Source organism: Manihot esculenta, chromosome 12 (genome assembly GCF_001659605.2).
Source record: "Manihot esculenta cultivar AM560-2 chromosome 12, M.esculenta_v8, whole genome shotgun sequence".
Lineage (NCBI taxonomy): Eukaryota > Viridiplantae > Streptophyta > Magnoliopsida > Malpighiales > Euphorbiaceae > Manihot > Manihot esculenta.
The window spans coordinates 33,628,359-33,655,212 of NC_035172.2; the positions used below are offsets into that span (position 1 = coordinate 33,628,359).

The following is a 26,854-nucleotide window of genomic DNA, read 5'->3' on the forward strand; positions in this document are numbered from 1 at the left end:
AACTACCTTAAACCCCAACTACAACTCATCAAACAACACAAACCCAACATACATTGTCCATAAACCAACATAAACCCATAAACTCATAAAACCCTACACATGCATTCTACCCCATAGATCTTACATAAAACTTACTTAAAACATGAAATGAGCTTAAGATCGGCTCTTACCTCTTGAAGATCGAGAGAGAGACGACCTAAAACTCGGAGGTGGGAGAGATTGGGTTCTTGAACCTCCAAGCTCCAAAACTTTGCTCAAAAGCTCAAATCTTCAAAATAAAGTTAAAATAAATGAAAATCTTGAAAGATCTAGAGGAAAAACATCAAATATCGGTGAGGGACGGCGGAGAGCTCACCTTGGCCGAAAATGGGAAAAAAGCTCGCCCGTTTTCGGCTAAGGGACCCTTTTATAGTGGCTGGCCAGGCCACGTTCGGGGGCCGAACGTGCCTCCGCATGCATGCCAAGTTCGGCGGCCGAACCTGGGCTTCCCTCACTTATGCCTTCGGGGGCCTAAGGCTCACCCGAAATGCATGCATGTTCGGCGGCCGAACTTTGAGTTTCGGCGGCCGAACCTGAGTTTCCTCCAAGGGTGTTTTTATTCAAAAACTCATTTCCATCTTGCTTAAAATCATCAAAACATTAAAACATTTCATGAAAACATGGTTTTACCCTTCTAGAGGTCTCTGACATCCGAGATTCCACCGGACGGTAGGAATTCCGATACCGGAGTCTAGCCGGGTATTACATTCTCCCCCCCTTAAGAACATTCGTCCCCGAATGTTCCTCAACTAGCACATGCAAGGTACATAACATAACATACACATAAAACACATGAAACATATAAGAAACTAACCTTAGAAAAGATAAGGGTAATGCTGGAGCATGGACTCCCGTGTCTCTCAAGTGCACTCTTCCATATTGTGGTGGTTCCACAGGACTTTCACCATCGGGATTTCCTTGTTCCTTAGCTTTCTGATCTGGGTGTCTATGATCCGTACTGGCTGCTCAACATAGGTGAGATCCTCTAGGATCTCCACATCAGGCTCACTAAGAACCTTGCCCGGATCTGACACGAACTTCCTCAACATTGAAACATGGAAAACCGGATGGATTCTTTCCATTGAAGCAGGCAAATCTAGCTTGTACGACACATTCCCAATCTTCTGCAAGATTTCAAAGGGTCCGATGTATCGTGGAGCTAGTTTACCTTTCTTCCCAAAGCGAACCACTCCTTTCATTGGAGACACCTTGAGCAATACCAGATCCCCCTCATGAAACTCTACTTGCCGTCTGCGGATGTCTGCATAACTCTTCTGTCTGCTTGCAGCAGTCTTGATTCTTTCTCTTATTATGGGTACCACCCTGCTGGTGATCTCTACTAACTCAGGCCCTGCCAAGGCCTTCTCTCCAACTTCCTCCCAGCAAACAGGTGACCTGCACTTCCTTCCGTATAAAGCTTCATATGGAGCCATCCCGATGCTAGCATGATGGCTGTTATTGTAGGCAAACTCCACCAAAGGTAGATGTTGCCTCCAAGAATCGCCAAAGTCCAGCACACACATTCTGAGCATATCCTCGATAGTTTGGATGGTCCTTTCTGACTGTCCATCAGTCTGGGGGTGGAAGGCAGTACTGAAATCCAACCTGGTACCCATGGCATTCTGCAGACTCCGCCAAAACCTGGAGGTGAACTGGGGTCCTCTATCCGACACTATTGAAACAGGAACTCCATGCAGCCTGACGATCTCATCCACATATACCTGTGCCAACTTGTCCACAGAATAGCCACTCCTGACAGGGATGAAGTGAGCAGATTTGGTGAGTCTGTCCACAATCACCCATATGTGGTCCAATCTGTTGGACGTCGCCGGTAACCCCACTACGAAGTCCATAGCTATATTCTCCCATTTTCACTCTGGAATAGGTAGCGGGTTAAGCATTCCAGCCGGCTTCTGATGTTCCAGCTTCACCCTCTGACACACTTCGCAGGCTGACACAAACTGTGCCACTTCTTTCTTCATCGCTGGCCACCAATAAACTTTCTTCAGATCTTGATACATCTTGGTGGCTCCGAGGTGAACGTTGTATCTTGCATTATGAGCCTCTCTCATAATGTCTCCTTTTAGCCCTATGTCATCTGGTACACATAGTCGACTTCCATAGCGGAGGATCCCCTTGTTGTCAAATCTGAACCCACTGTCCTTGCCTGACTGAACAGTCCTAGCAATTTTCACTAACTCTGGGTCTTCATGCTGTTTCTGAGCCACTTACTCCAGAAACACAGGTGTCACTCTCATCTGGGCCACTAAAGCACCTATACCAGACAACTCCAACTGTAGACCTTCATCAATGAGCTTGTAAAACTCCTTCACCACTGGTCTCCTCTCTGCCGTGATGTGGGATAGACTGCCTAATGACTTCCGGCTTAGGGCGTCTGCCACAACATTCGCCTTACCCGGATGATACTGAATCTTGCAATCATAGTCACTCAGCAGCTCCACCCATCTCCTCTGTCTCAAATTCAAATCTCTTTGACTCAGGATGTACTGCAGGCTCTTATGATCTGTGAAGATCTCACATTTTATCCCATAGAGGTAGTGCCTCCACATCTTGAGTGCAAAGATTACTGCTGCCATCTCAAGGTCATGTGTGGGGTAATTCAACTCATGCTTCTTTAGCTGCCTAGAAGCATAAGCGATCACCCGCTCATTCTGCATTAGTACACAACCCAGTCCCACGCGGGACGCATCACAAAAGACTGTAAAGTCCTCATCACTAGATGGCAGAGCTAACACTGGTGCTGAAGTCAACCTCTTCTTAAGCTCTTCAAAACTCTCTTCGCACTGGTCAGTCCACATGAACTTCTGATTCTTCCTGGTCAGTCTGGTCAGAGGAGCTGCTATCTTTGAGAAGTCCTGAACGAACCTCCTGTAGTAACCTGCCAAACCCAAGAAACTTCTAATCTCTGTCACTGAAGTGGGTCTAGGCCAGTTAGCCACAGTTTCTGTCTTCTTGGGGTCTACCTCTATACCATTTTCTGACACCATATGCCCCAAGAACGAAATGCTCCTCAGCCAGAACTCACACTTAGAGAACTTGGCATACAAGCCATGTTCCCTCAAGGTCTGCAGAACCAACCTTAGATGATGGGCATGCTCCTCTGCATTCCTGGAATACACTAAGATATCATCTATGAAGACAATAACAAAGTGATCCAAGTATTGGCTAAACACTCTGTTCATGAGATCCATGAATGCTGCAGGAGCGTTGGTTAACCCGAACGGCATCATAAGGAACTCATAATGCCCATATCTGGTCCTGAAAGCTGTCTTTGGCACATCTTCTTCCCTTATCCTTAGCTGATGGTACCCCGATCTCAGATCTATTTTGGAGAAACATCCTGCTCCTGCTAGCTGGTCAAATAGATCGTCGATCCTAGGCAACGGGTACTTATTCTTGGTAGTGACTTTGTTCAACTGCCTGTAGTCGATACAAAGCCTAAGGGATCCATCCTTCTTTTTCACAAACAGAACTGGTGCACCCCAAGGTGAGGTGCACGGTCGGATGAAGCCCTTTTCTACCAGCTCTTGTAACTGTTCTTTCAATTCCTTCAACTCAGCTGGAGCCATCCTGTAGGGAGGGATAGAGATTGGTCGGGTTCCAGGCATCAATTCTATCTCGAACTCTATCTCCCTAGCAGGTGGTAAACCTGGCAGCTCGTCTGGGAAAACGTCTAGAAACTCTCTAACCACTGGCACCGAGGCGAGCTCTCTAACCTGACTGCTAAGCTCTCTCACATGAGCCAAATACCCCTGACATCCCTTCCTAAGCAACCTACGAGCCTGAAGAGCTGATATCAGACCTCTAGGTGTACCCCTCCTGTCTCCCCTGAAGACAACCTCTGACCCATCCTGACCTCTGAACCTGACTACCTTGTCCCTGCAGTCCAAGGTAGCACCATGGGTAGATAACCAGTCCATCCCTAGAATGACGTCAAAATCTGTCAAGTCTAGAACCACAAGGTCGGCGGACAAGCATCTTCCCTCAACAAACACTGGACTGCACTGGCAGACTGACTCTGCCACTGATGGATCACACTTGGGTCCACTGACCCAGAGAGGACACTCTAACCCAGAGATCATCAGACCCAACCTCTCAACGGCTCTCGGAGCAATAAAAGAATGAGATGCACCAGGGTCCATCAAGGCATACACATCTGAACAACCAATGACTAAGTTACCTGCCACCACGGTTTTAGATGCATCTGCCTCCTGCTGAGTCATCGTGAAGATCCGTGCTGGAGCTGATGGACCTTCACCTCTGAAACCTGTTGAAGAAGAGGCTGCTCCTCTCCCTCTGCCTCTGCCACTGGCCTGAGTCACGGCTAGAGCTGCTGGCTGAGCCACACTACCAGAAGCTGTCTGCTGAGACTGTGCTCCAAAAGCTGCCCTAGGACACTCCCGAGCCATGTGTCCCTCTTGCCCGCATCTGAAGCAGGCTGCTGTCCCAGCCCGGCAAACTCCCCTGTGTGGCCTACCACACTTTGCACAAACTGCATTATCCGCACCAGAGCTCGAGCCACTCCCTAGTCCCAGACTGGACTTGACCTTGTTCCAGAACTTGTTCTTCTTGGGCTTCCTAATGGTGTTACTCCACTTTTTGCTACCTGAAGCTGCTGCACTCAGAGAAGAAGAGCCTGGGGTCTTGGAATCAGAAGGCTGTGCCACTGACTGCTTAACTGTCCCCTGAACGATGGCACTGGCCTCCATTTTCCGGGCCATATCCACTATGGCATGGAAGCTCTCCCTATCTGCTGACTGGATCAAGGAGGAATATCTGGAGTGGAGTTTCATGATATACCTCCTTGACCTTTTCTGGTCTGTGTCAAGGTTTTGCCCTGCAAATGGCAACAGCTCCAAGAATCTGTCTGTGAACTCCTCTACACCCATCTCATCAGTCTGCCTCAACTGCTCAAATTCTATCATCTTCAGCTCCCTTGAACTATCTGGGAAAGCCCATCCTGCAAACTCGTTTGCAAACTCTTCCCAAGACATGCTGTCTACTCTAGGGTTCACATAATTCTTGAACCACTCTCGTGCCTTCTTGCACTTAAGCGTGAACCCGGCCATCTGAATGGCTCTACTATCATCAGCCCCAATCTCATCTGTGATCACCTTGACCCTCTCAAGATACACAAACGGGTCATCCCCTTTTTCATACTGAGGAGCACCCAATTTCATGTAGTCGGTCATCTTGACCTTGCTCCCACTGGCTGAGCTAGGTCTAGAAGGTTGAGTAACTGGGGCTGCTGGTTCTGTAGGTGGTGGAGGTGGTGCAACATTTTCTGAGGTAGGGTTTGCTGGATTTGGATAGTAAGGTGGGGGTGGATACATTGGGTATTGTGAATATGGTGGGTAGTAGGGTGGGTATGGCATCTGTGTGGGATAAGGGGTGAAGCTAGGGTAATCCGATGTACCTCCCATCGAATACCAGGGATTTTGTGAGAAGTGTGGGTAGTGGGGTGGCTGAACAAATCCCGAGGCCTGAGTGCCTTCTTGGGACTCTCCCATTCCCTCTTCTGACATGCTAACTCCCAGACTGCCATCCCTCCTCTGCTCTACATCCATATCATCCCCCATGTCTTCTGACATTCCTCCCTGAACTGTTCCCCTCACTGATCTGCTCCTACCCAGATCCAGAGACCTTCTAGGGTCTATTACTGCTCTTTCTCTATTAGACCTACTAGACATTGCCCTAGGCAATGTAGGAGGACGGGCGCTCATGCCCTCATCCTCAGGTGGCACTCCAGTCAATCGTTCAGATCGACGAGTTCCTCTCATCTTGTTTTCTGAAAGGCAGCACATAACAAACAAACATTAGCATTATATGGTTCATGTGGGCACACATGAACCCTCATCACATACATCACATATCATTAATGCACATGCATATAATCATGGCATTTCACATCATCATGCAAGACAGGACTCCATATCCTATCCTAGTGGACATGATCTTCCTATTGTGCTTGACCTTCTATAACATCTATGAGCCCAACACTCTAGGTCCGACCATATGAACCTAGGGCTCTGATACCATTCTGTAACGACCCGAAAATCGGACCGCTACCGGCGCTAGGATCCAGATCGGCTTAAGGCCGCCGGGACCCGTAGCAAGCCTGACATGTAACCTGTAAACCTGTTTAATCCCATACATGATCAACAACATACATAAAAATTTAAAACTTTTCTTTCATACATTCTATCATACACCAAACTCAACCTGTGCATGCACTGAACATATACATAATCATAAACTTGACCCCTCAGTGGGATCTCATCAATGCCCCCAATGGGTGGCATAACATGTGTTGAGTTGGCTAAACATAGTCATCAATAAACATTAAGATCATGTATCAAAAAGGGATTTCAATATACTATGGTCAAGCACACTTCTAACCTCAATATCGTTACATTACATATCTATACATCATTATACAATTTGTCATGTCCACATTCTAACTATTACATACATAAGACTTCATTACTCTTCTTGACTTCTCTGTCTAGCCCGTACCTGCAATCCTAGGGGGGTTAGGGAAAAGGGGTGAGCTACTAGAGCCCAGTGAACAGAATAATAGAAAACAACATTTAAAATCTCATGCCATCATGTAATGCAACACATCACAATAAATCACATCTCGGATGGTATTGTCACCAATAGTCCTCTACATTCCAAAGTGTCGGGACGTAGAATGGGTACAACCGGTCTTTCTCTTAACATAACATATCATAACATACCAATGTGCCAGGGACGTAGAATGGGTACAACCTGGACTTCCATACCATATCATGCCGTAACATCATCATACCATATGAGGACTAAAGGATCATCCAATAACCAATCCACATCAACATCATAAATGCAATGCAACATATTCGTGAATTCTAATGCAAGCAACCTAATTCATCACATGGCATTCATGATGCATGAACATGCTAAAAACTTCATAATTTATTTGCTTTAAATCGTAAAGGTTTATTCTACTCACCTCTTGGCTAGCTCTGACAAAGACTGATGCAGCTAACTCACTGCTGGGGCCCTCGGTTCCTCGGGTCCGAACCTACACAGGTGGACTCAAATGAGGGACCAAACAACTAGAACATAACTCTAAAAACATCCCCCAAAAACCCCCTAAAACACCTTAAAACAATCATGCAAAAACATGCAAAGGAAGGCTGGACAGGGCACTTTCGGCGACAGGTTCGGCGGCTGAAAGTCCCTCCAGAGCCGAAACCCAGGCAGGTTCGGCGGCACCTTCGGCGGCCGAAAGTCCCAGACAGAGACGAAAGTCTCTTTTCGGGGGCAACTTCGGCAGCCGAAAGGCCTGCCTCCCCAGCCATGTTCGGCGGCACCTTCGGCGGCCGAAAGTCCCAGACAGAGACGAAAGTCTCTTTTCGGGGGCAACTTCGGCAGCCGAAAGGCTTGCCTCCCCAGCCATGTTCGGCGGCCGAAAGTCCTTCGGCTGCCGAACCTGGTTTCTGCCAAAGGGCAGAAACTTGGCTCCTCTTGCCTCCAATGCCTCCCAAACCTTATAATCATGCATAATCCTATTCTACAACACACATACTCAAGCATACAAGCTCCTAGGGGCTTCAAACTACCTTAAACCCTAACTACAACACATCAAACAACACAAACCCAACATACATTGTCCATAAACCAACATAAACCCATAAACTCATAAAACCCTACACATGCATTCTACCCCATAGATCTTACATAAAACTTACTTAAAACATGAAATGAGCTTAAGATCGGCTCTTACCTCTTGAAGATCGAGAGAGAGACGACCTAAAACTCGGAGGTGGGAGAGATTGGGTTCTTGAACCTCCAAGCTCCAAAACTTTGCTCAAAAGCTCAAATCTTCAAAACAAAGTTAAAACAAATGAAAATCTTGAAAGATCTAGAGGAAAAACATCAAAGATCGGTGAGGGACGGTGGAGAGCTCACTTTGGCCGAAAATGGGGAAAAAGCTCGCCCGTTTTCGGCTAAGGGACCCTTTTATAGTGGCTGGCCAGGCCACATTCGGGGGCCGAACGTGCCTCCGCATGCATGCCATGTTCGGCGGCCGAACTTGAGGTTCGGCGGTCGAACCTGGGCTTTCCTCACTTATGCCTTCGGGGGCCTAAGGCTCACCCGAAATGCATGCATGTTCGGCGGCCGAACTTTGAGTTTCGGCGGCCGAACCTGAGTTTCCTCCAAGGGTGTTTTTATTCAAAAACTCATTTCCATCTTGCTTAAAATCATCAAAACATTAAAACATTTCATGAAAACATGGTTTTACCCTTCTAGAGGTCTCCGACATCCGAGATTCCACCGGACGGTAGGAATTCCGATACCGGAGTCTAGCCGGGTATTACACTTTCGCTCTTACTTCCAAGCATTTTTACTTTATTCTTTCCTGCGCACTTTTGTCTTTGTCGTTTTTCGGGCTCTTAGCCTTGATTTTTACCCAAGCACTTTGGCTCTTTGTTATCTTTTTGAACTTTTGCCCTGGACCTTAGTCCGATCATGTTTCTCTCTGATTAGCTTCAGGGCTTTTTAGCCCTGACTCTATTTTTGAGCATTTTTGCTCTTTTTACCTTCTAGGCCATCTGCCCTTAAGCACTTTTTGGGCTATTTATCCTTATGCCTTATTCCGAACTCTTTAGCCTTGGTTACTCTTTCGAGCATTTTTGCTCTTCCGAACTGCTTTTGCCCTTATTCTACTTTCGAGCTCTATGACTTTTTGGATCACTTCGGGCATTTTTTGCTCTTAAGCGTTTTTTAGGCTATTTAGCCCTAATCACTCTTCCAAGCATTTCTGCTCTTTGTAGTTTTTGGGTTGTATGCCTTTATGCGCTTTTCAAGTATTTTTACTTTTAGGCGCTTCTTTTGAGCTCTTCAACCCTGATTATTTTTATGCACGAGCTCTTTTTGCTCTCTATATTATTTAAGGCTTTTATCTCTGATTCTTTTTCCTGAATATATTAGCTTTTTGTATTACTCTGGACTCTTTAGTCCTGATTTTCAACTGAGTTTTTTACTCTTAAGGATATTTCGGGCTTTTGACTCTTAAGGAGATTTCGGGCTTTTTACTCTAGACCTTAGTTCAAGCATTTTGCTCTTAACTTTAGACTTTTTCTTGTGTTTCTTATAGGACATGCTTAGCCCTATCTTTTATATGAAATCTTAATGTCTTATTGGGTCGACAGGCCATTTACGACTTGTCTTGATCTTGATGGCCTGGTGAAATAACTATACTTTAAGATTTATATAAACGAAAGGAGTAATACACAGGATCGTGGTATACTTCACTTTGTCATTTTGTGTTGTCAATCTGTGCTTCTTTTAGAGGGTACCTTCTAGTATTTAGCACTGGATCTTGTCCGAACGCTTTTGCTCTTTGTCATCTTCTGGACTCCTAGCTCTAGGTTTCTGTATGAGCACTTTGCTCTTCATCGTCCGAGCTCTTTATCTTGTTGGTCTGCTTCCGAACTTCTTTTTTCTCAACTCGGCTTTTTGATTCCAGGGTCAATTTTCAAAATTAGTCACCTGTTTCATTAAACTTCTTTGTTTCCCCAACTCGGCTTTTTGATTCCAGGGTCAATTTTCAAAATTAGTCACCTGTTTCATTAAACTTCTTTGTTTCCCCAACTCGGCTTTTTGGTGTCGGAGATCAATTTTCGAAACTGGTCACCTGCCTCATTGGATTTCTTTGTTTCCTCAACTCGGCTTTTTGGTGCCGGGGTCAATTTCTAAGACCGAAAACTTGCCTCATTGGGCTTCTTGCTTCCTCAACTCGGATTTTTGGTGTCGACAATCTATTTTCAAGATCGGTCATCTGCCTCATCAGACTTCTTGTTTTATCAACTCGGCTTTTTGGTGTTGACGGTCTATTTTTGAGGCCGGTCACCTGCCTCATTGGGTTTCTTATTTTCTCAACTTGGCTTTTCGGTGTCGATGGGGTCTTCACTTTTTCAACTCAGTTTTTTGATGTCGGCAGTCTATTTTTGAGACCGGTCACCTACCTCATTGGGGTATTCACTTTCTCAACTTGATTTTTTGGTGTCGGCAATCTATTTTCGAGATCGGTCACCTACCTCATTGCGGTCTTCACTTCTTCAACTTGGTTTTTTGGTGCCGGCGATCTATTTTTGAGACCGTCACCTACCTCATTGGGGTCTTCACTTTCTCAACTCAATTTTTTGGTGTTGGCGGTCTGTTTTCGAGATCGATCACCTACTTCATTGGAGTCTTCACTTTTTCAACTCTATTTTTTGGTGTCGGCGGTCTATTTTCGAGATCGATCACTTATCTCATCGGGGTCTTCACTTTCTCAACTCAGTTTTTTGGTGCCAGTGGTTATTTTCGAGATCGGTCACCTACCTCATCGGGGCCTTCACTTCCTCAACTTGATTTTTTGGTGCTGGCAATAGGGCTGTGCAATCGGTCAGTTCGGTTCCGAACCGAATCGAACCGAAAAAACCGAAAACCGAATTGTAAAAATATTAAAAACCGAAAAAATCGATTATAAAAATATAAGCGAACCGATAAAAATCGGTTCGGTTCGATTCAAACCGAAATCTGTATTTTTTAAAATTTTTTTCTTCTAATTTCAGTAAAATAATTCAATAAATGTTTCACATAAATTTATCAATAAAAATTGTCTGAATATATAAGGATAATATTTAAAAAAGTTATATAAATCCATATAAAATTTAAAATATAAATCAAACCAGTATTTTAAATAATAAAAATATATTAAAAATCGGTTTTTCGATTTTTCGGTTATTTAACACGTTTAAACCAAACCAAACCGAAAACCGAATGAGTTGAAAAATATTAACCGAACCGAACCGAACTTTTCGATTAACCGAACCGTTAAACCGAAATCAATCGGTTCAGTTTTTCGGTTTAAACCGATTTACGCTCAGCCCTAGCTGGCAATTTATTTTCGATAAATATGAAACTGGCTTGTTCGTACCTTCTACATGTGCATTTATGATCCATGTGCCGTACCAAAGGGACGATCAGCTCGTAGGATGTCAGTCATCCTTATCCTGATTTTATCAGGTCGTGCCCGGTTCATCCGATCTATATAGAGTTGAGCTCCTTTCGATCACGGAGGTCGGTCATGTCTACATTTAAAACGTCTTTGTAGTATGAGTTTTAGAGGAGGTCTGTTCGTTCTTTTCAGGCTTTGAAGATATCAGTCTGTTTGTTCCGGATTTCGGTAAACTCAAAGATATTGTTGATCTAATTCTTTGTACTCAATAGATTGGACTTCTCATTGTCTGGTCTGACCAAATAAAAATGTTTTCAAATTATGTATACACATTCATAATTTTAATGGATATGTTATGAAGAGATAATACAAAATCCGTAGTAGGCGAGATAATCTTAAATTTGATCAAAGAATAAGATAGTAAAAAATCGTTTTAATTGCAAAGTAGCTGAAGGATTGTTAATACTTAAAAGATAACCTTGCCCAACTTATGCTTTTTTTATTTTTTTTTATTATTTTACAATAAAGATATCCAATAATTACTCATTTTTTACAATTAAAAATATTTTTTAATTGAACAAAACACATGAGCTAATATAATTAATGGGTTATACAAGCATTTTAGAGCTAATATTAAAAGCAGTTTTTTATTATATTAAAATGAACATTTGACATATTGATGAACGCCAGCATTCGTACTGAAATCGAACTCTGGAAAATGAAACAGATCTAAAATCCAGTAAAACTCATTGAGCAGACCGATCCATCAATGTACCATCCAGCCTGTGATTAAAGCAGGCCAAGCTGACCCAAAGCTTGGATCCATAAGAGAAGAATGTAGCACTTATAATGTGACGGGGAGTAGGAGAGCAAGTCTGGCTATGCCACAGTTCTACCAACATGCGCGTCGGAAGAGAATTAAATGGCCGTATGTGGAGAAGGGTAAGCAGGTACGTCCGTACATACGGGTCTGCATGACAGAGATATGTGGTACTATAATAGAATGTCGGTTATGCGGGATAAATAAAAAAGAAAAAGAGAAGAATACGTGATCTCTCATACTAGACTCATATACGTATAAACCTTATTTTTTCTTAATTTCAGAAAATCATATATCATGTAAAAAAATATAATATAAAAAAATGTAATGCATTAACATACGATGTTTTGAAATGAGCCCATGTTGACATTGCTTTTTCTCATATAGATTAATCCAACTTTGCAATTGATATTATTAACAAACGTTATCATAATTAATTAATATATCCTCAAAGTATTTCTTTGACAATAAGAATAAGATAGCCATGAGGTACAAGTGGACAAAATAATTTATATTTTATCTCCTCAACACTAATATATATTAATTTTCAATTAAATAATTATTTCCATTATAATCAAGCTTTCTGCTTTTGAATTTATTATATTTGGTATTCATTACATTCTCCAGAAATTTATTGTAGGTAAAATAAAATCATAAATTTTAATAAATATTATATTTCGTGTGAGTGTATTAAGTGTTACAGTTTATAATAATCACAAACACATTAATCATTAGGATTTCAAATTTTAAATTCATAGCCATCAGAATTGAAAAAGTAGAAAAGCGAGTTTTTTTTTTAAATTATTACTGAGAAAAGCAAACAAATTTTATTTGTATTAAAGTTAAAGGCCTAAGCCCAAAATTTAAAAAGCTAGAGCCGAAAAAAGTCATTTTTATTTGTAATTTATAATACATAATATATTTTTCTATAATATAAAATAATAAAAAATAAATCATGATCTCAATTTATTATAAAAATAAATAAATTTTATAAATCATTTGTTAAAAAAGTTGAATTTGCGCTGAATTATAACAGCAGGATAAAAAAAATGGATTTCATTTTTTACTGAAATGTAATTTTAAACTATTATTAAATAATAAATAAATAAAACAGTGTAATTACACTCTCATCAATTTATTTAATTGTATATAAATTTATTTAATATTTTAAAATTTTTTCAAAAAAAAATTGATATTTTTGATTTCGTGTTATATTGTTTTAGAATAAATTTGACTTTTTTTGGTGGGGAGCGTAATTAGAAAAAAATATACATCAGAAATTAATATCTAATAATAAATCTTCAACAAGGACTAATACTGAATTTTAATTCTGAATGTGCAAAAATATCATACAGTAAATACATCATAATTTTGAAAATATCCAAAATATCTCCCACAGAAAATTGGGGGAAAAAACAAAATTCTCATCATGCGTATGACTCGACCGATTCTACAATCTGCAACGCATGCCCATTCAATCCATATCTAGCAGACGAAAATCTAACCGAGTCACCATAGCTTATAACTCGGTCTCCAAACCGAGCTGACTCACTTCCACTATCTCTCTTCCCAAATGTAAGCAACAATCTCCCCTCCTCTTTATACGCTTTTCCATCCCCAACTTTTCCCTTCATTTCACTGATCAAACACCAAAGGCTCTCAACCAATGCTCTCTTTCTAGTGGACAAGGCTAATAGCCTTTCTTTACAATCCTCTAGTCTTCTCAACACGCATACCAACTCAACTGAGTCGCCGAAACTCAGGCAACTCAGTCTCTGGTTAAACTCGTCCACTCGGATTGATATTTCGTTTATTGATGACAAATAATCGTCTCCCACCAAACTTATGATCTGACCCATTAATTCATTTCCCTGCATATGGAAAGAATCTGGTCTTTTGCATATTTCTTCCGTCAAGCTTGTTAAAGAATCTATCTCTCTGAGAAGATCAGAATTTGTTAATGCTGAAACTTTATCTTCTTCTTTATCTTTCTCTGCTGTGCTTGATGTTGAACACAGAAAGAAACCCAGAACCCTCGATGTTGATAAGAGATGTTCAAGGTATCTAGCGTACCTGTAATTTTCAAGATAATCAAACATGAATACCAAGCAGAATAAGCCTAAAAATTAAGTTAATAAAGAAGAAGATCATACCATCTCACCCATGAAGATAATTCCCATGTCATTGGGGTGGTGTTATCTCTAAAGCTCGATAATTTGAGGTAGTTTCTGCCGCCGGTGGAAGGATAAACAGAGAGCTGGTCTTGGAGGATAAAGCTACCATCTTTGATGATGTGATGGATGACGGCGAGGCACTTGATAGCAACGGAGGAATCATGGGTAGACTGCAGCCGGTCCATAAGGGCCTCAACGGCAGCGGAAGCGGTGACACGTGAGCTGTAACCATAGGAAAGAAAGGTGGTGATGTGCTTTGGGTGTGGTGGTGTAAAGGGGTCATGGGTTGTGGCTCTAAGGAGCGCTAAGTTGAGAGACAAGTTCTTGGGTTTAGAGACTATAGCTGCTTTGCTTTGAGAAGCCTTGTCTTTGATTATCCCTATTAGGTCTCGAAGATGTGTTATGCGTCCCATGAGAACAAAAAGCTTGCTGATTTGCAGAGGCAAAAAGATTGAAGAAGATGATCCAGTAGATAATAGCTTTAGAGAGAGAAAGAGAGGCTTTGGTCGCTTGCTGGTGGTGGGGCTGATTATGGCTAGGCTTGTCCAATTATGCAGCACCGTGCATTATATCGCGAAAAAAAAAATCATATAAAAAGACTTAGCGGTGAATACTGTTTCGGAAGAGTATCTCGCTCGTATATATCTTCTCTCTATTTACGATAAATTAAAATTAAATTTATCGTTTGATTTTATAGTAAAAAAAATTGTTATTTAAACCTTTATGGATAAATTTAGTTGGATTTATGTATTTTTTCTAGTAAAATTATGTAATTTTATCAACTTAATTAGTGGAAGAGGATGACTTGAGAATTTGAAACAGAAATGAAATGGTTGGTGATTATCTCTTCTGCCACAAGATTTAATTATATTTATTAATTAATTAAGCTAAGATAGAAGCAACCAAATACACTATAAATTATTTTTTACTCAAGTAATTGAGGATGGAAAACTTTTAACCTTTCCCACTCAAAGCTTAATGATTTTTAGTGATAGGAGCAAAGGGAACAAAGGGGATTATTATTAATTAAAGCATTATCAGAAATCATTAATTTTGGTAACTTGTTAGTTTAGCAATAAACATTAATTAAAAACGTATTCAAAAACGATTTTGAATAATGGATTTTAGTTTAATTATAATGAATCTTGATGTTCTTATGTTTAGAGAAATTCGATTTTATAGTGTGTAAGCTTAAATAAGGAGGAAGGCGTTCATTTTTTTTTATTATTTTTTTTTATCTGCTAGCGATGTTTAATGGCTTATCCGTTACAGTACCACCTATTTTTTATCATTTAAATCCGTACGTACGGACGTGTCAGAATCTCTCCACGTCAGAAGATCATTTAATTTCTGTCAGCAAGTGTATGGATATGCAAAATAACTGAGTCTGCTATCCTTTCTCGCGACACATCACATAGCTGAATCTCTTCTTATCGGCCTTGATTTTGCGAGTAATCCAATCTATCATATCTATCTAGATCAAGACTGAAAATGCTAAACCAGACAAATGAAGCGGCCCTAAAATCTTAAGCCTGCTTGATATTTTTAGACTTCATGAAGCGGCCCTAAAATCTTAAGCCTGCTTGATATTTTTAGACTTTGGCCTTCCTCTACATAAATAAGATCTGATGAATACATTATCTTAAATTTTTAATATCATTTTAAATTTAAATTAAATTAAATTTATTCAAAAATTAACCTCCGAAAAAATCACCTTATTCACTTGTTTTTTAAGATTATATTATATCTGATTGATAATTTTTATTTATATTTTTTTTATTATCCAAAAATTACTGTTACTTTTATGACAGTGACTGGGTCTACATCCAGCTTAGTTGCTGGTGGGTCCACCCGACGATTGATAAATGTCGGCTAGGTATCCAATTTCAAATGAGTTGGTTTACTAATTAATTGACACTTAATTATAAATACAGATTAATAAAGACAAACTCATTTAGTCATGTCTTTGTTACTGCTGTCACTTCGCTTTGCTGTGTTTGGAAATGGAGGAAGCAGCAGAGGGAACGGAAACCTCAGGAGAAAATACAATTTGTTCAAATTTATAATATGTTGGTATTTTATAAATCAAGATAATACTTAAAATTAAGGAAAAATTTAAAAAATCATAAATTAACTTTTTTCTTAAGACTTGTCGTTCTAAAACTTGTCAAAGCAAAATTTTAACTGGGGATTCTTCAATTCCAGTGCAACCGTTTGGTCCAATCACATGAGATTGCTGGGATAGAAAATATCTTTTACTGGTATTTTATTTTAAATTAAGATTAAAAATTAAAAAAATAAAATTTAAAACCTCTCGTTTATTCAAATGCACTTATCATTATTTTAAATCTGTGAATGCATATGTTTTAATGTTTTAAAAGTAAATAAATATATTTTTGAAGTTTAATTATAAGTTTAGTATTATTAATACTGAAATAAAAAATTAATCTAACTTGATTTTTAGGTTTTAAATTGAATTTATAAGAAAAAAAAATCAATTGAATTATTTATAGGTAACGGAGAATTTGGAGTTAACGAGGGTGAAATAAAATTAAATGAATTTTTGTACCGTAAGAAAGGTAGTCTCAAATGGTGAATTTTGTAGGTGGAGATGAGTCTTCTGATTCTCTCTTAGGGCTGAAGCTGTAAAGAGGGCTCCACCTCCATATGGATCTTGCAAGCAGGCGGTGCGACCCATTAGTAATGGGAGCTGCTAGACTATATGTTCATTTAAAAAAAGAAAATGTAATGAAATCAATATAATAATAACAATAATGTCAGTATATTTCTAATTTCACGTATTAATTTTGTTTCTAAAATTGATCTTATCTAGTATGGTGAATTAATAGATTTACTCTGATATTATTTTATAGGCATGTTTTTATGGGCATGCATGATGTTGCTGCTCCAATCTGACTATTTCTTCATTTTCTTCGGCTACGATTGCAATAAAGGCGTTGCGATTGTTCACTGTTCGTGATTTAGATGGCATGTGTTTTAGGTTGTGTGTTGGTTGCATGTAGACCTGCGATTAGTTAGGGGTTTGGATTGAATATGTCTTACGATGTGGGTTTGGATTGAATATGTATTACGAAGTGGGTTTGAATTTATCGTATTAGACTTGTATCTCTTATCTTATATATTAGCCCTTTGAATATTTTAAAGTCACACTTATTGAATGATAAAAAAATAAGAAAATACTAATACAATTTGTATGTAGTTTCACTTATTTTTTATTTCAGATCTTCTACTTCAATTTATATTAAAATAATATAACATTTAAAATATAATTATTAATTAAAAATATAAAAAATATATTATAATTTTACTTTTTTTATTTTAAAATATATAATTTAATTTGTATTAAATTAATATTTCATGATATAATTTTTATATTAATATTTTTAATAACGTTTAAAATTATCGCTATTTATTAATGATGGTTTAACAAAAAATTTAACTAGAAAAAAAATTAATAAAATTATTTTTTTTATAATTTTCTAACAATAAATACAATCAACTAGTAAAATTAATGAAATTGGAAGAAATTTAATTTTATAACACTAATAAAAATACACTAATATTTTCTATGCGATTGGTTCGCCTATCATATCCATTCAAATGACAACAATTTCAATGGCGTTACCTATAATTATAATAAGGTCAATTAGTGTTTAAAAGTCAAATCTTCTGGGTAGTTAGATAATTTAATTTTAATGTTTTAATTTGATAAATTAATTTAAAATTAAAATTTTTATAAAATTTTTTTTCCTATTTAAAATTTTAATAAACAACGTGTAACCATTGTCTTGATAAAATACGTGATATTTTAAATATTAAATATGGGTTTCATATTAATACATACAGAACCATAGTTATGTACATGTATTTAGCTATTAATTATTATGATTAAATTAAAAGTAATAATTATAGTTAAAAAAATTAAATTAAGTTGAAAAAAAACTTTTAAAAAATATCCTTATTCATCTAACACCTATAAATCTAACATATACCTCAATTACTCTCTATTTTCTCATAAGCCTCTTCAAATCTCTCTACAGTTTGAGCTAATCTCTTTGTCTATCTCTCTCCTTGTTCCTTCCTCTCTCTTCCTCCTTTTTTTTCTTTTTGATTCAGCTGCGGCTATAGTCGCCACGTCCATGATAGAGTAGTTCCTATTAAAATAACTATCATCTAGTGATCTCTTATAGGGCAATGCTATAATTGCCATAGGCGAATTGGAAGAGAGACTCATATTGTAGGAAATCATAGGCAAAACCACTAAAAGATATAAAACGCTTTTTTTTTGTGGTAAAATTAGATCCGATAAATGCATGTAATTTCTTGAAGGAAGGCCATAATAATATTAATATTTTTTTAAAAAATATAGCTCTAAACTTCTCGATTTTATATTTTTTTAACAGTATCGATTTTATTACTATGCTATATATTCGTATGGAAAATATTCTTTATATGTTAATATTTAGTATTAATAATATTAGTGACTTTCTGCTAATCCTTTCGATGGAGATTACTTAGACTAAGTTTCAAATACCTTTTGTCCCAAATTTCAATAATAGTGAAGATAACATATTCGCTCAAGCAATCCGTTAATATTCACAGATCGGCACAGTCGAGAGTGAAGGTGGTGGACGGCGTGAAAAACCAACTAATGATTTATTTTTAGTTTTTTTTTTTATAAAAAATTTAATCTAGTATTTTTTACCTTAATCATATTTGCTAATAGCCAGCTACACATACATAACCACACATATATAACCATATTTGCTTATGTGTCGAGACAGATTTATTTTTTTAAAATATCATATGTCCTGTTAAGTCAGCAATAACATATTTTTTTCAATTAAAATTTTAAATTAGAATAATATTTTTATAAAATTTTTAATTTTAAATTAATTTATGAAAATTAAAACGTTAAAATTAAATTACCAAATCATACAAAGTTTGATTTTCTAAGATTGATTGACCATATAATAATAATAATAATTATAATTGAGAAGTAGATTTCATTTTCATGACTATATCATGAGAAAAACATATCTAATTGAGAAGTATCATTACAAATCTTCATCAAATAACCATCTATAATCTAAATAGATTAAAAATATAATAATTTTAATCTGATTTGGAAGTACAATTACAAACTTATCTCATAAAATGTTTTTTTATTATATTTTTTAGTTATTATTATTTTTTAAAAATTTTATATTCTAATTATAACGACAAAATGGGCCCCGAGTCCTGAGTATGAGAAGCCAAGCCCATCAATCTTAAGGAGGAAAAGCCAATCCCCAAACTAATTTTCAGAAGAGCCAAAAATTTTCAAATTCCTCCGGCTAAAAAATTGCCGCCACGACAAACGAATCATATTGGTCACTCCACCTTGCACACGGATCGCGATCCATCTCAACCTCTTCTCAACAACTTTCAACCGTCGATTCCCAAATAATCCACGGTCCATATTCCCTCCTTCTAAAAATTTCATCTTCCCGCCTCCCTCCGCTTCATCTATAAAAAGCCTCTTCGCAGCTTCGTCAATTACCAATTTCTTCCTCTTTCTTTGATTTTGTAGTTAGACAAACTCTCCCCTTTGCGTTTAGATGGCTCGTACAAAGCAAACGGCTAGGAAATCTACTGGAGGTAAGGCTCCGAGGAAGCAGCTGGCCACCAAGGCAGCGAGAAAATCTGCTCCGGCAACCGGTGGAGTAAAGAAACCCCACAGGTTCAGACCTGGTACTGTGGCTCTAAGAGAAATCAGGAAGTATCAAAAGAGCACGGAGCTTTTGATCAGGAAACTTCCATTCCAGAGATTGGTGAGAGAAATCGCTCAAGATTTCAAGACTGACCTGAGATTCCAAAGCAGTGCTGTTGCAGCCTTGCAGGAGGCTGCTGAGGCCTACTTGGTTGGGTTGTTTGAGGATACAAACCTCTGTGCTATTCACGCAAAAAGAGTTACCATCATGCCTAAGGATATTCAGCTGGCACGAAGGATTAGGGGCGAGAGGGCTTAGATCGGTTTAATCTTGTGTTACCTTATGTCTTCGTTTTTGGTTTTTATTATAGATCTAGATTTTTATGTGATTAGGGTTTGACTTAGAAGTAGTTGAGGTGAAAATTCTGTGGAAAACCTTATCCTTTTCTGTTGATTTAAATATTGCAGACTACTTGTTTGTGAAAAGCTTCATTTGGGTTTGATTCTTACTAAAATGTCTCATTTCTTCTGCTAATTGTTTCAATTATGGATTGCTTTTTACAGCCTGAAAAGCAAAATGCAAAAAATCATTCGCAAAACTCTACATTTGGTCCAAAAGATTAAAATATTAAGATTCTATTTTGTTTATTTTATTGCTTAAATTTGGGCTTTTGCAGCAGTTATGGATTCTATCTCACCCACTCAGCATATCCCATATTAATATATATGTTCTTTGGAGGCTTTCTAGTTCTGGAAAATTATATTTGCTGTTCTTCATGTTAAATCAATTTAAAGTGTCAAGACATTGATACCGATGGTGCAGACAGCAAGATGCCACACTTTGTTCTGTTTCACTTTTTTTCTAGAAAATATATTATTTGGTATTGGAAAATTTGTTAATTATTTTTTAATTTTGAAAATATATATAATTTTGAAAAAATATTTTTAAACGTCTATTAGTAGATCAGCAAACGGTGAAAACAGAAATATATTTAATTTGGTCGTGATATGAAAGACGGAATTGATAGGTTAGCATTTAGCAATAAAGTAAAGAATAATGTTTGCCTAAAGAAATGAAGAAATCAGACACAGTTTCCCACTTGGCATTAAGTGCTAATAAACTCATGGAAAGGAAAAAGGCAAAAGACATGAGTGGAGAAACCAGGCTAGAAAGCAGAAACTAATCCCACTTTTATTTGTTTATATCCTGTACCCTTTTGCCCCAATTCTTCTTAATCAAACTCCTCTTTCCATGGCCATGTTTTCTACCCAAAACAAGACAAACAAATAAAATCTAGTGTTGGTATTATGGGCCTTCTTTGGAGTCCCACCTTCACTATAGAGTGGGGAATAAAACGACTTTTAGATTCTTTGCATAAAATACAAGTTGAATAGTTGTAATAGATTCTGCTCCACCTCTAATCAATCATCAATGATTAGAATTTTAGTAGCTGAGTGTATTTCTACCTTATGCTTGGCTCACAGTTTTTGTTAAATAATATTTTCTTAATCCCAAACTTTTGTTGTAAAAAATGCCGCCCATTGATCATCAGAAAAATCATCTCCTAATGGAGAAAAGAAGGCCTGGGCCTTGACAGTGTTTACGTCGTCGAAATGGACAAAAAAAGAAACAATTAATACATGATGACGAATGACTAGCACTCCAAATAGGCAATTAACAAATCCCTCCCCATCTCTATTTAAACACTGAACACTCTCAAAAGCCTCATAAGCTTCCATTCCTTACCAAAAGGTACCATGTCCTATCAAAGTATTGGTGCCACTACCATCACCAATGGTGTTACAACCGTGGACTGCCAAAAGCAAGTCCGTTCATGGAGGCTTCTCCGCTCCCTCTTAGAGCTCCTTATTCCAACCTGTAATTGCACTTTCATAGAAGAACGACAAACCAGCAAACCAGAGAAACCCCTTCAGAATTACTATGATCATCATCCTAAATCAACCTTCGCTTCTTCTACTACAATCACAGGCACTATCTTTGGCTTTCGCCGGGGAAAAGTTAGCTTCTGTATTCAAACGAACACTAAATCCACCAACCCAATTCTCCTCCTGGAATTTGCAGTGCCCACAAGTTTCCTTGCCAGAGAAATGCAAGCTGGTATCCTGCGTATAGCGCTCGAGTGTACCAGTCATGGATATAACGCAAATTATGATTCAAGTTCTCTGCTGTCCATGCCATTGTGGACTATGTATTGCAATGGAAGAAAAGCTGGGTATGCAGTTAAGCGCAGGCCATCAAAGGTTGATATGGAAGCTTTGAGGCTGATGGGCTCTGTTATTGTAGGCGCTGGAATTATTAGTGGAAAGGAGCTTGAGAGGGACGATGATGAACTAATGTATCTTAGAGCAAATTATGCTAGAGTTTCTGGATCATCTGAAGCTGAATCTTTCCATTTGATAGACCCAGAAGGAAACATAGGTCAGGAGCTTAGTATCTTCTTTTTTCGCTCAAGATGACTCTACTCACTGATAGCTTCCGTGGGTTAATTGGTCATCTGAACCCCAGACTTGCATTTTTTTTTTTTTTTCCCCTTTAATCAACTCCGACCAAGAGCTTAACACTTCACACTTGAGAGACGTTCTGAATATTAAACAAATAAACTAAACCTGGTTTTTGAAGTCGAACCTTTTTTTAGCTGTGTTTTGTAGCATGGCCTTTTTTGAAGGGTTGATGGGATGTGTGAAGAATTTTGAGAGATTGAACATCTTTTCATTGTTGTAAAATCTTTTGACTTTGCATCTAAATTTTATAATGAAAAAAATATGTAAGTTGTCTTTGTTTTTCTTATTTTGTTTATATGTACTCTTTATGGTGATGCAGCATTCAAGAATGAAGTTTCCTTTCTAAGAAAATATTCTAAGTTCAAAGTTAATTTATAGAAAAATTTATTGGCTAATCTTTTAATTTAAAAAAATAAATTAAAATGTGGTTGATATTTTAAAAAATTAACTAATTCGTTGATTCTCTTAGTTTTACATATTCTATTATATATTTAATAATTTTTTTTATAATATATTTAATTCAGAATGCGAATTCATATATATTTGAAGTTATGACTACTTAAATTCTGAGAATGAATAGTTTTAGAGAAATTTATTATAAATTAAAGATTTTACAAGAAGATAAATTAGTCATTTTCCCCTCTTTAAATAATTAGATCAAAGAAAAAGAGACAACCATTAATGGTTGATTATATATAAAAGTGATAAGATAAAAATTATAGAAAAAGTTCCAAAACGTGATTATGAAATGTTTTTGCACTCAATATTTAGTTGAAACAAGTTTTAGGTTTAACACCTAATTTTTTTCAAAAAATTTAAGTGTGTGAAAAAAATAATAATTAGGAGCTAATTTTATGAAAATAAGAATGAAGGTGTTTTGGCAGGCAGAGATGAAGAATTCTATCCGATTTAACTCTTTCGTTCCATATTTCTTCAAAACTAAATATTTTCTGAGTCGAAGGACTTTCTACAAGCCGAAATGAGTGCAAAACTCGAGCTTTGTTTGACGTACTCTAATGCAGGTTAGGAATTTGCTCAACTTGGGCGGTAGATGGAGAATTGGGAATGATGCTTATATTAGGGTTTAGAGAGACCCATGACTATCTCGAGATACTGATTTTTATATTCATACTCCAGTAATTCAAGGTGTAAAAGATTTTACTGTGGGTGGCCTTTTGAATGACAATGACTCTACTTAGAATATTAATATTTTATGGGAGATGTTGATTCTCTTTGATGTGATTCAAGTGACTAAAATTCCTCTTGTGCTCTTTCATAGTCAATACTATTTAGTTTGATACTTTACTAAAAATTATAAGTATTTAGTTAAATTTGCCTATCACTTAACCATTAAAAATAATCCTACCATTTCCTTAAATATGTTTAAATAGTCATACTCTTTTCTTAAATATGCTTATAGAGTGTTGGAAGAGATTGTGGGAATTGCATATGTCTCGAAGATAAAAAATTTTTTCTGAAAAACCTTGAGGGGAATTTTGCCGAATAGGGATAATTTGAGGAGAAATAGTGTCGAGACACATAATAGTTGCTGCAACTGTATTGAGAATGAGACTACTCCCTATGTTTTTGTCCAGTTCTCCTTTACTAGTAACTGTTGGCAAATCTTAGATGGATTTCTCTACTATGCCTATTTGTTTTATTGTTATTGAGTGTTTTACTCATTATTTGAGTTTTATGGGTATTTTCTTTGTGGAATTTTTTTTGTCTTACGGTATAATATATAAAAAAAATGATAAAATTTGAAACGATAAGATTATTTCTCCACAAAATGAGTCTAAAGGTATTATATAATTTATAACACTCATATCAGTACTAGTTTGAATATTGTTTTTAATCAAAAAATTTGAATCCGACCTATTTTTCAAAGAAGAAAGTACATCATGGATGTTAGAATTCATGAGCAAGAAAGTAAAACTTCTTTTGCCTGTATTCTCATAAATAACGAGGAACAATTTTGTAGTTCGTAATTAAATTTATGGAAGATATTGTTTCTTTTTAATTAGCTGAGGCAATAACTTTCAAGAAAGCTCTTAACTAACTAAAAAATCATAGAGATAGTAATGTGAATGTGGAGATTGATGCTAAGAGTGCAATGGACACTTTTAAATTTTTCAGATATAATTGGTCTGAACGGAATAAGATTATTTTTATTATAGAGTTCTCTTCACAAGATCTAATTGAAGTTTATTATGAATTTCAAAACTTATATTGTAAGTGGCTATACATTACTAATATTTCAAATTTCATTTGTAAACTGCCGCTAATAAGATTTCATACTTGAAATTTGCCATTTATATAATATATTGAGTTAAAAAGTAAAAAAAAATGAAGGTGTAACGGTAGGAGAGAGCAGCAGGAAGTGTGATGGATTCCTGTGTCCTTCCATTTAGAAATGGACACAATTGTTGCATATTATTTGTATAATAGGCACGTGTAAAGTGGTTTCAACGCATTTTCTTTTGCCAATCATGATATCATCTATTATACCCTTTATATGATTGCTTTTTGTTTATGGACCTACTCATCTTCGCCATTCATACGGGATGGCAACGGATCGGATATAGTTGAATATCCGACCCGATCGAATTCTAATAAAACGAATTTAGGTAGTTATAATCGAATTTGAGATGGGTTTGAGTTTTAAAAAAATATCCATTACATAAGATGGGTTTGAGTTTTAAAAAAATATCCATTACAAGATCGGATCGAATTCAAATTTTATGTATAAGGTATCCGAATATGTTTATATAAATAATTAATTTAATATAAAAAATATATTTTACAATAATATTTATAAATTTTTTTTATATATTTTTATTTAAAAATTTAAATTTAAATATTTTTTAGAAATATTAAAATTTTTAAATGAAAATTATTAATGAAAAATATTTTTTGTATAAATTATTAATTAAAATATATAAGATTAAACGGGTTCGGATTTTATTCGGATAATAATAATCGGGTTTAGGATGAATTTGAATAATTTAAATTAATTTTTAATTAAATTCAAAACGAATTCAAATACTACTAATATAAATCGAGTTCAAATTTGAATAATTTAATTTTCGAGAGTACTTATCCATTTCCATTCCTACCATTCATCATTGATTTCATGAGTTCTTGAGTTTCTTTATAAATTATTTAATATTTATTGAAATTTTTAAATTTTATTGAATTAAAGCTTATTAGTTCTAAAAATTTAATGTTTTTATAAATTAAATAAATTTATTATTTAAATTATTTAATATTTTATTATTATATTTTAATAAATCGAATGGTAATGTTAATTATTTTTAATAAATATTACATTACATTATTTTATTTTTTTAATATTATAAATTAAATTTTAAAATTAATATAATAAATTTTTAAATTTTCCTCCGTGATCTCTTTATAACTTGATACTCTTACCTTTTTCTCCTCTTTAAATTTAACTTTTTCTTTTCCCTTGTCTATGGAAGACAATTAGCGTCAATTAACTATAAATGAAGAAAAAAATATTTTACCCCTATTAAGAGTTCCAGAGATATTTCGATGTCATTTATGAGTTCTGTATGGTGAGATGTTTGTCACACACAATCCAATCAATTTTCATAATATGTAGACATTTTTAGTAGATTTATGGCGTTAATTCTCGGGTAGTTATTATATTGAAAAATTTAGTTTCTAGTTACAAGCCGAACATTTTATTTTTGATGGAAACAAGAACTCTTAGCTCTCATATGAAATTTTTTCATAATTTTTTACATTTTGATGGTTGCTTCTCGGTCAATAGATCAGGATTGTAAAGAGATTTTTCGTTAATGTGGAAGAGCCATGAGTCTATTTCTGTGATTGATTTTTTTTCAAATTTTATTGATTTGATTGTTTCACAAAATAATGTTCAATGGAGATTTACTAGTTATTATAAGTTTCCGAAATCACAATGACAACGTCAGTCTTGAAATGTTTTTCGAGCTTTATTTCGTAAAAACTCTCTTCTATAATTTTGTTTGGAAGACTTTAATGATTTATACTTGAGAGATATCTTTATAAAATTATTTTATGCAAGAATTTAGATAGGCATTTGAAGAGTATTTTTATTAAATTATTTTATGCAAGGGTTTGATTTTGAATGATTCTAAATCTTTATTAGACTCTACTAGATGGGTTCATCGTAATGTTACGACAAATGCTCATAATTTGGCTATAGAATCTATCAGTATAATCGTTTTTCTGTTTGGGATGATATCCTTTTTTGTTTGATAAAATTTTATTAATACAATCAGTTTCCTTTAAAAAAAAATTAATATAATAAATTTTTATAATTATCTATAATATTAATTTTTAGTTTAAATTGTTAACATTGATTTTTGATATTACGATTTATCTATTTTAATAATTTATAATTTTTTAATTTAAAATTAAATATATTATTAATAATTAAAACAACACTATATTATTTAAAAATTTTATATTATCAAATTATTTATACTTTGATTTAATTATCAAATTACCACTTTAATAATTTATAATTTTTATCTTATAAGTTTTTTGATTGAATTATCATTCAC

General features: G+C 36.0%; 3 protein-coding genes across 3 annotated transcripts; 2 read left to right on the top strand and 1 right to left on the bottom strand.

Moving 5' to 3' along the window:
- Window positions 1-13,177: 13,177 nt before the first annotated feature.
- On the bottom strand, window positions 13,178-14,597 carry LOC110627375 (putative clathrin assembly protein At4g40080). Its single transcript, XM_021773662.2, has 2 exons — window positions 14,024-14,597; window positions 13,178-13,943 (listed from the first exon to the last, which is right to left on the bottom strand). Exons 1-2 carry the CDS (start codon window positions 14,455-14,457, stop codon window positions 13,298-13,300), a joined length of 1,080 nt encoding a protein of 359 aa, XP_021629354.1. The 5' UTR covers window positions 14,458-14,597; the 3' UTR covers window positions 13,178-13,297.
- A 4,999-nt stretch (window positions 14,598-19,596) lies between these two features.
- LOC110627827 (histone H3.2) lies at window positions 19,597-20,292 on the top strand. Its single transcript, XM_021774198.2, has one exon. It carries the CDS (start codon window positions 19,666-19,668, stop codon window positions 20,074-20,076), a length of 411 nt encoding a protein of 136 aa, XP_021629890.1. The 5' UTR covers window positions 19,597-19,665; the 3' UTR covers window positions 20,077-20,292.
- Window positions 20,293-20,787: 495 nt separating this feature from the next.
- LOC110627394 (protein MIZU-KUSSEI 1) lies at window positions 20,788-22,464 on the top strand. The gene has a single exon (XM_021773685.2). The coding sequence runs from the start codon at window positions 21,516-21,518 to the stop codon at window positions 22,233-22,235; it is 720 nt and encodes a 239-aa protein (XP_021629377.1). The 5' UTR covers window positions 20,788-21,515; the 3' UTR covers window positions 22,236-22,464.
- The last annotated feature ends 4,390 nt before the right edge of the window (window positions 22,465-26,854 follow it).

What these genes read in the sequence shown, in the direction of transcription:
- LOC110627375 (XM_021773662.2), bottom strand. Translation starts at nt 14,457, where the DNA reads ATGGGACGCATAACACATCTTCGAGACCTAATAGGGATAATCAAAGAC. An exon ending in TTATCTTCATGGGTGAGATG is followed by an intron (nt 13,944 to 14,023) that starts GTATGATCTTCT and finishes TGAAAATTACAG; the next exon opens with GTACGCTAGATACCTTGAAC.
- LOC110627827 (XM_021774198.2), top strand. Translation starts at nt 19,666, where the DNA reads ATGGCTCGTACAAAGCAAACGGCTAGGAAATCTACTGGAGGTAAGGCT.
- LOC110627394 (XM_021773685.2), top strand. Translation starts at nt 21,516, where the DNA reads ATGTCCTATCAAAGTATTGGTGCCACTACCATCACCAATGGTGTTACA.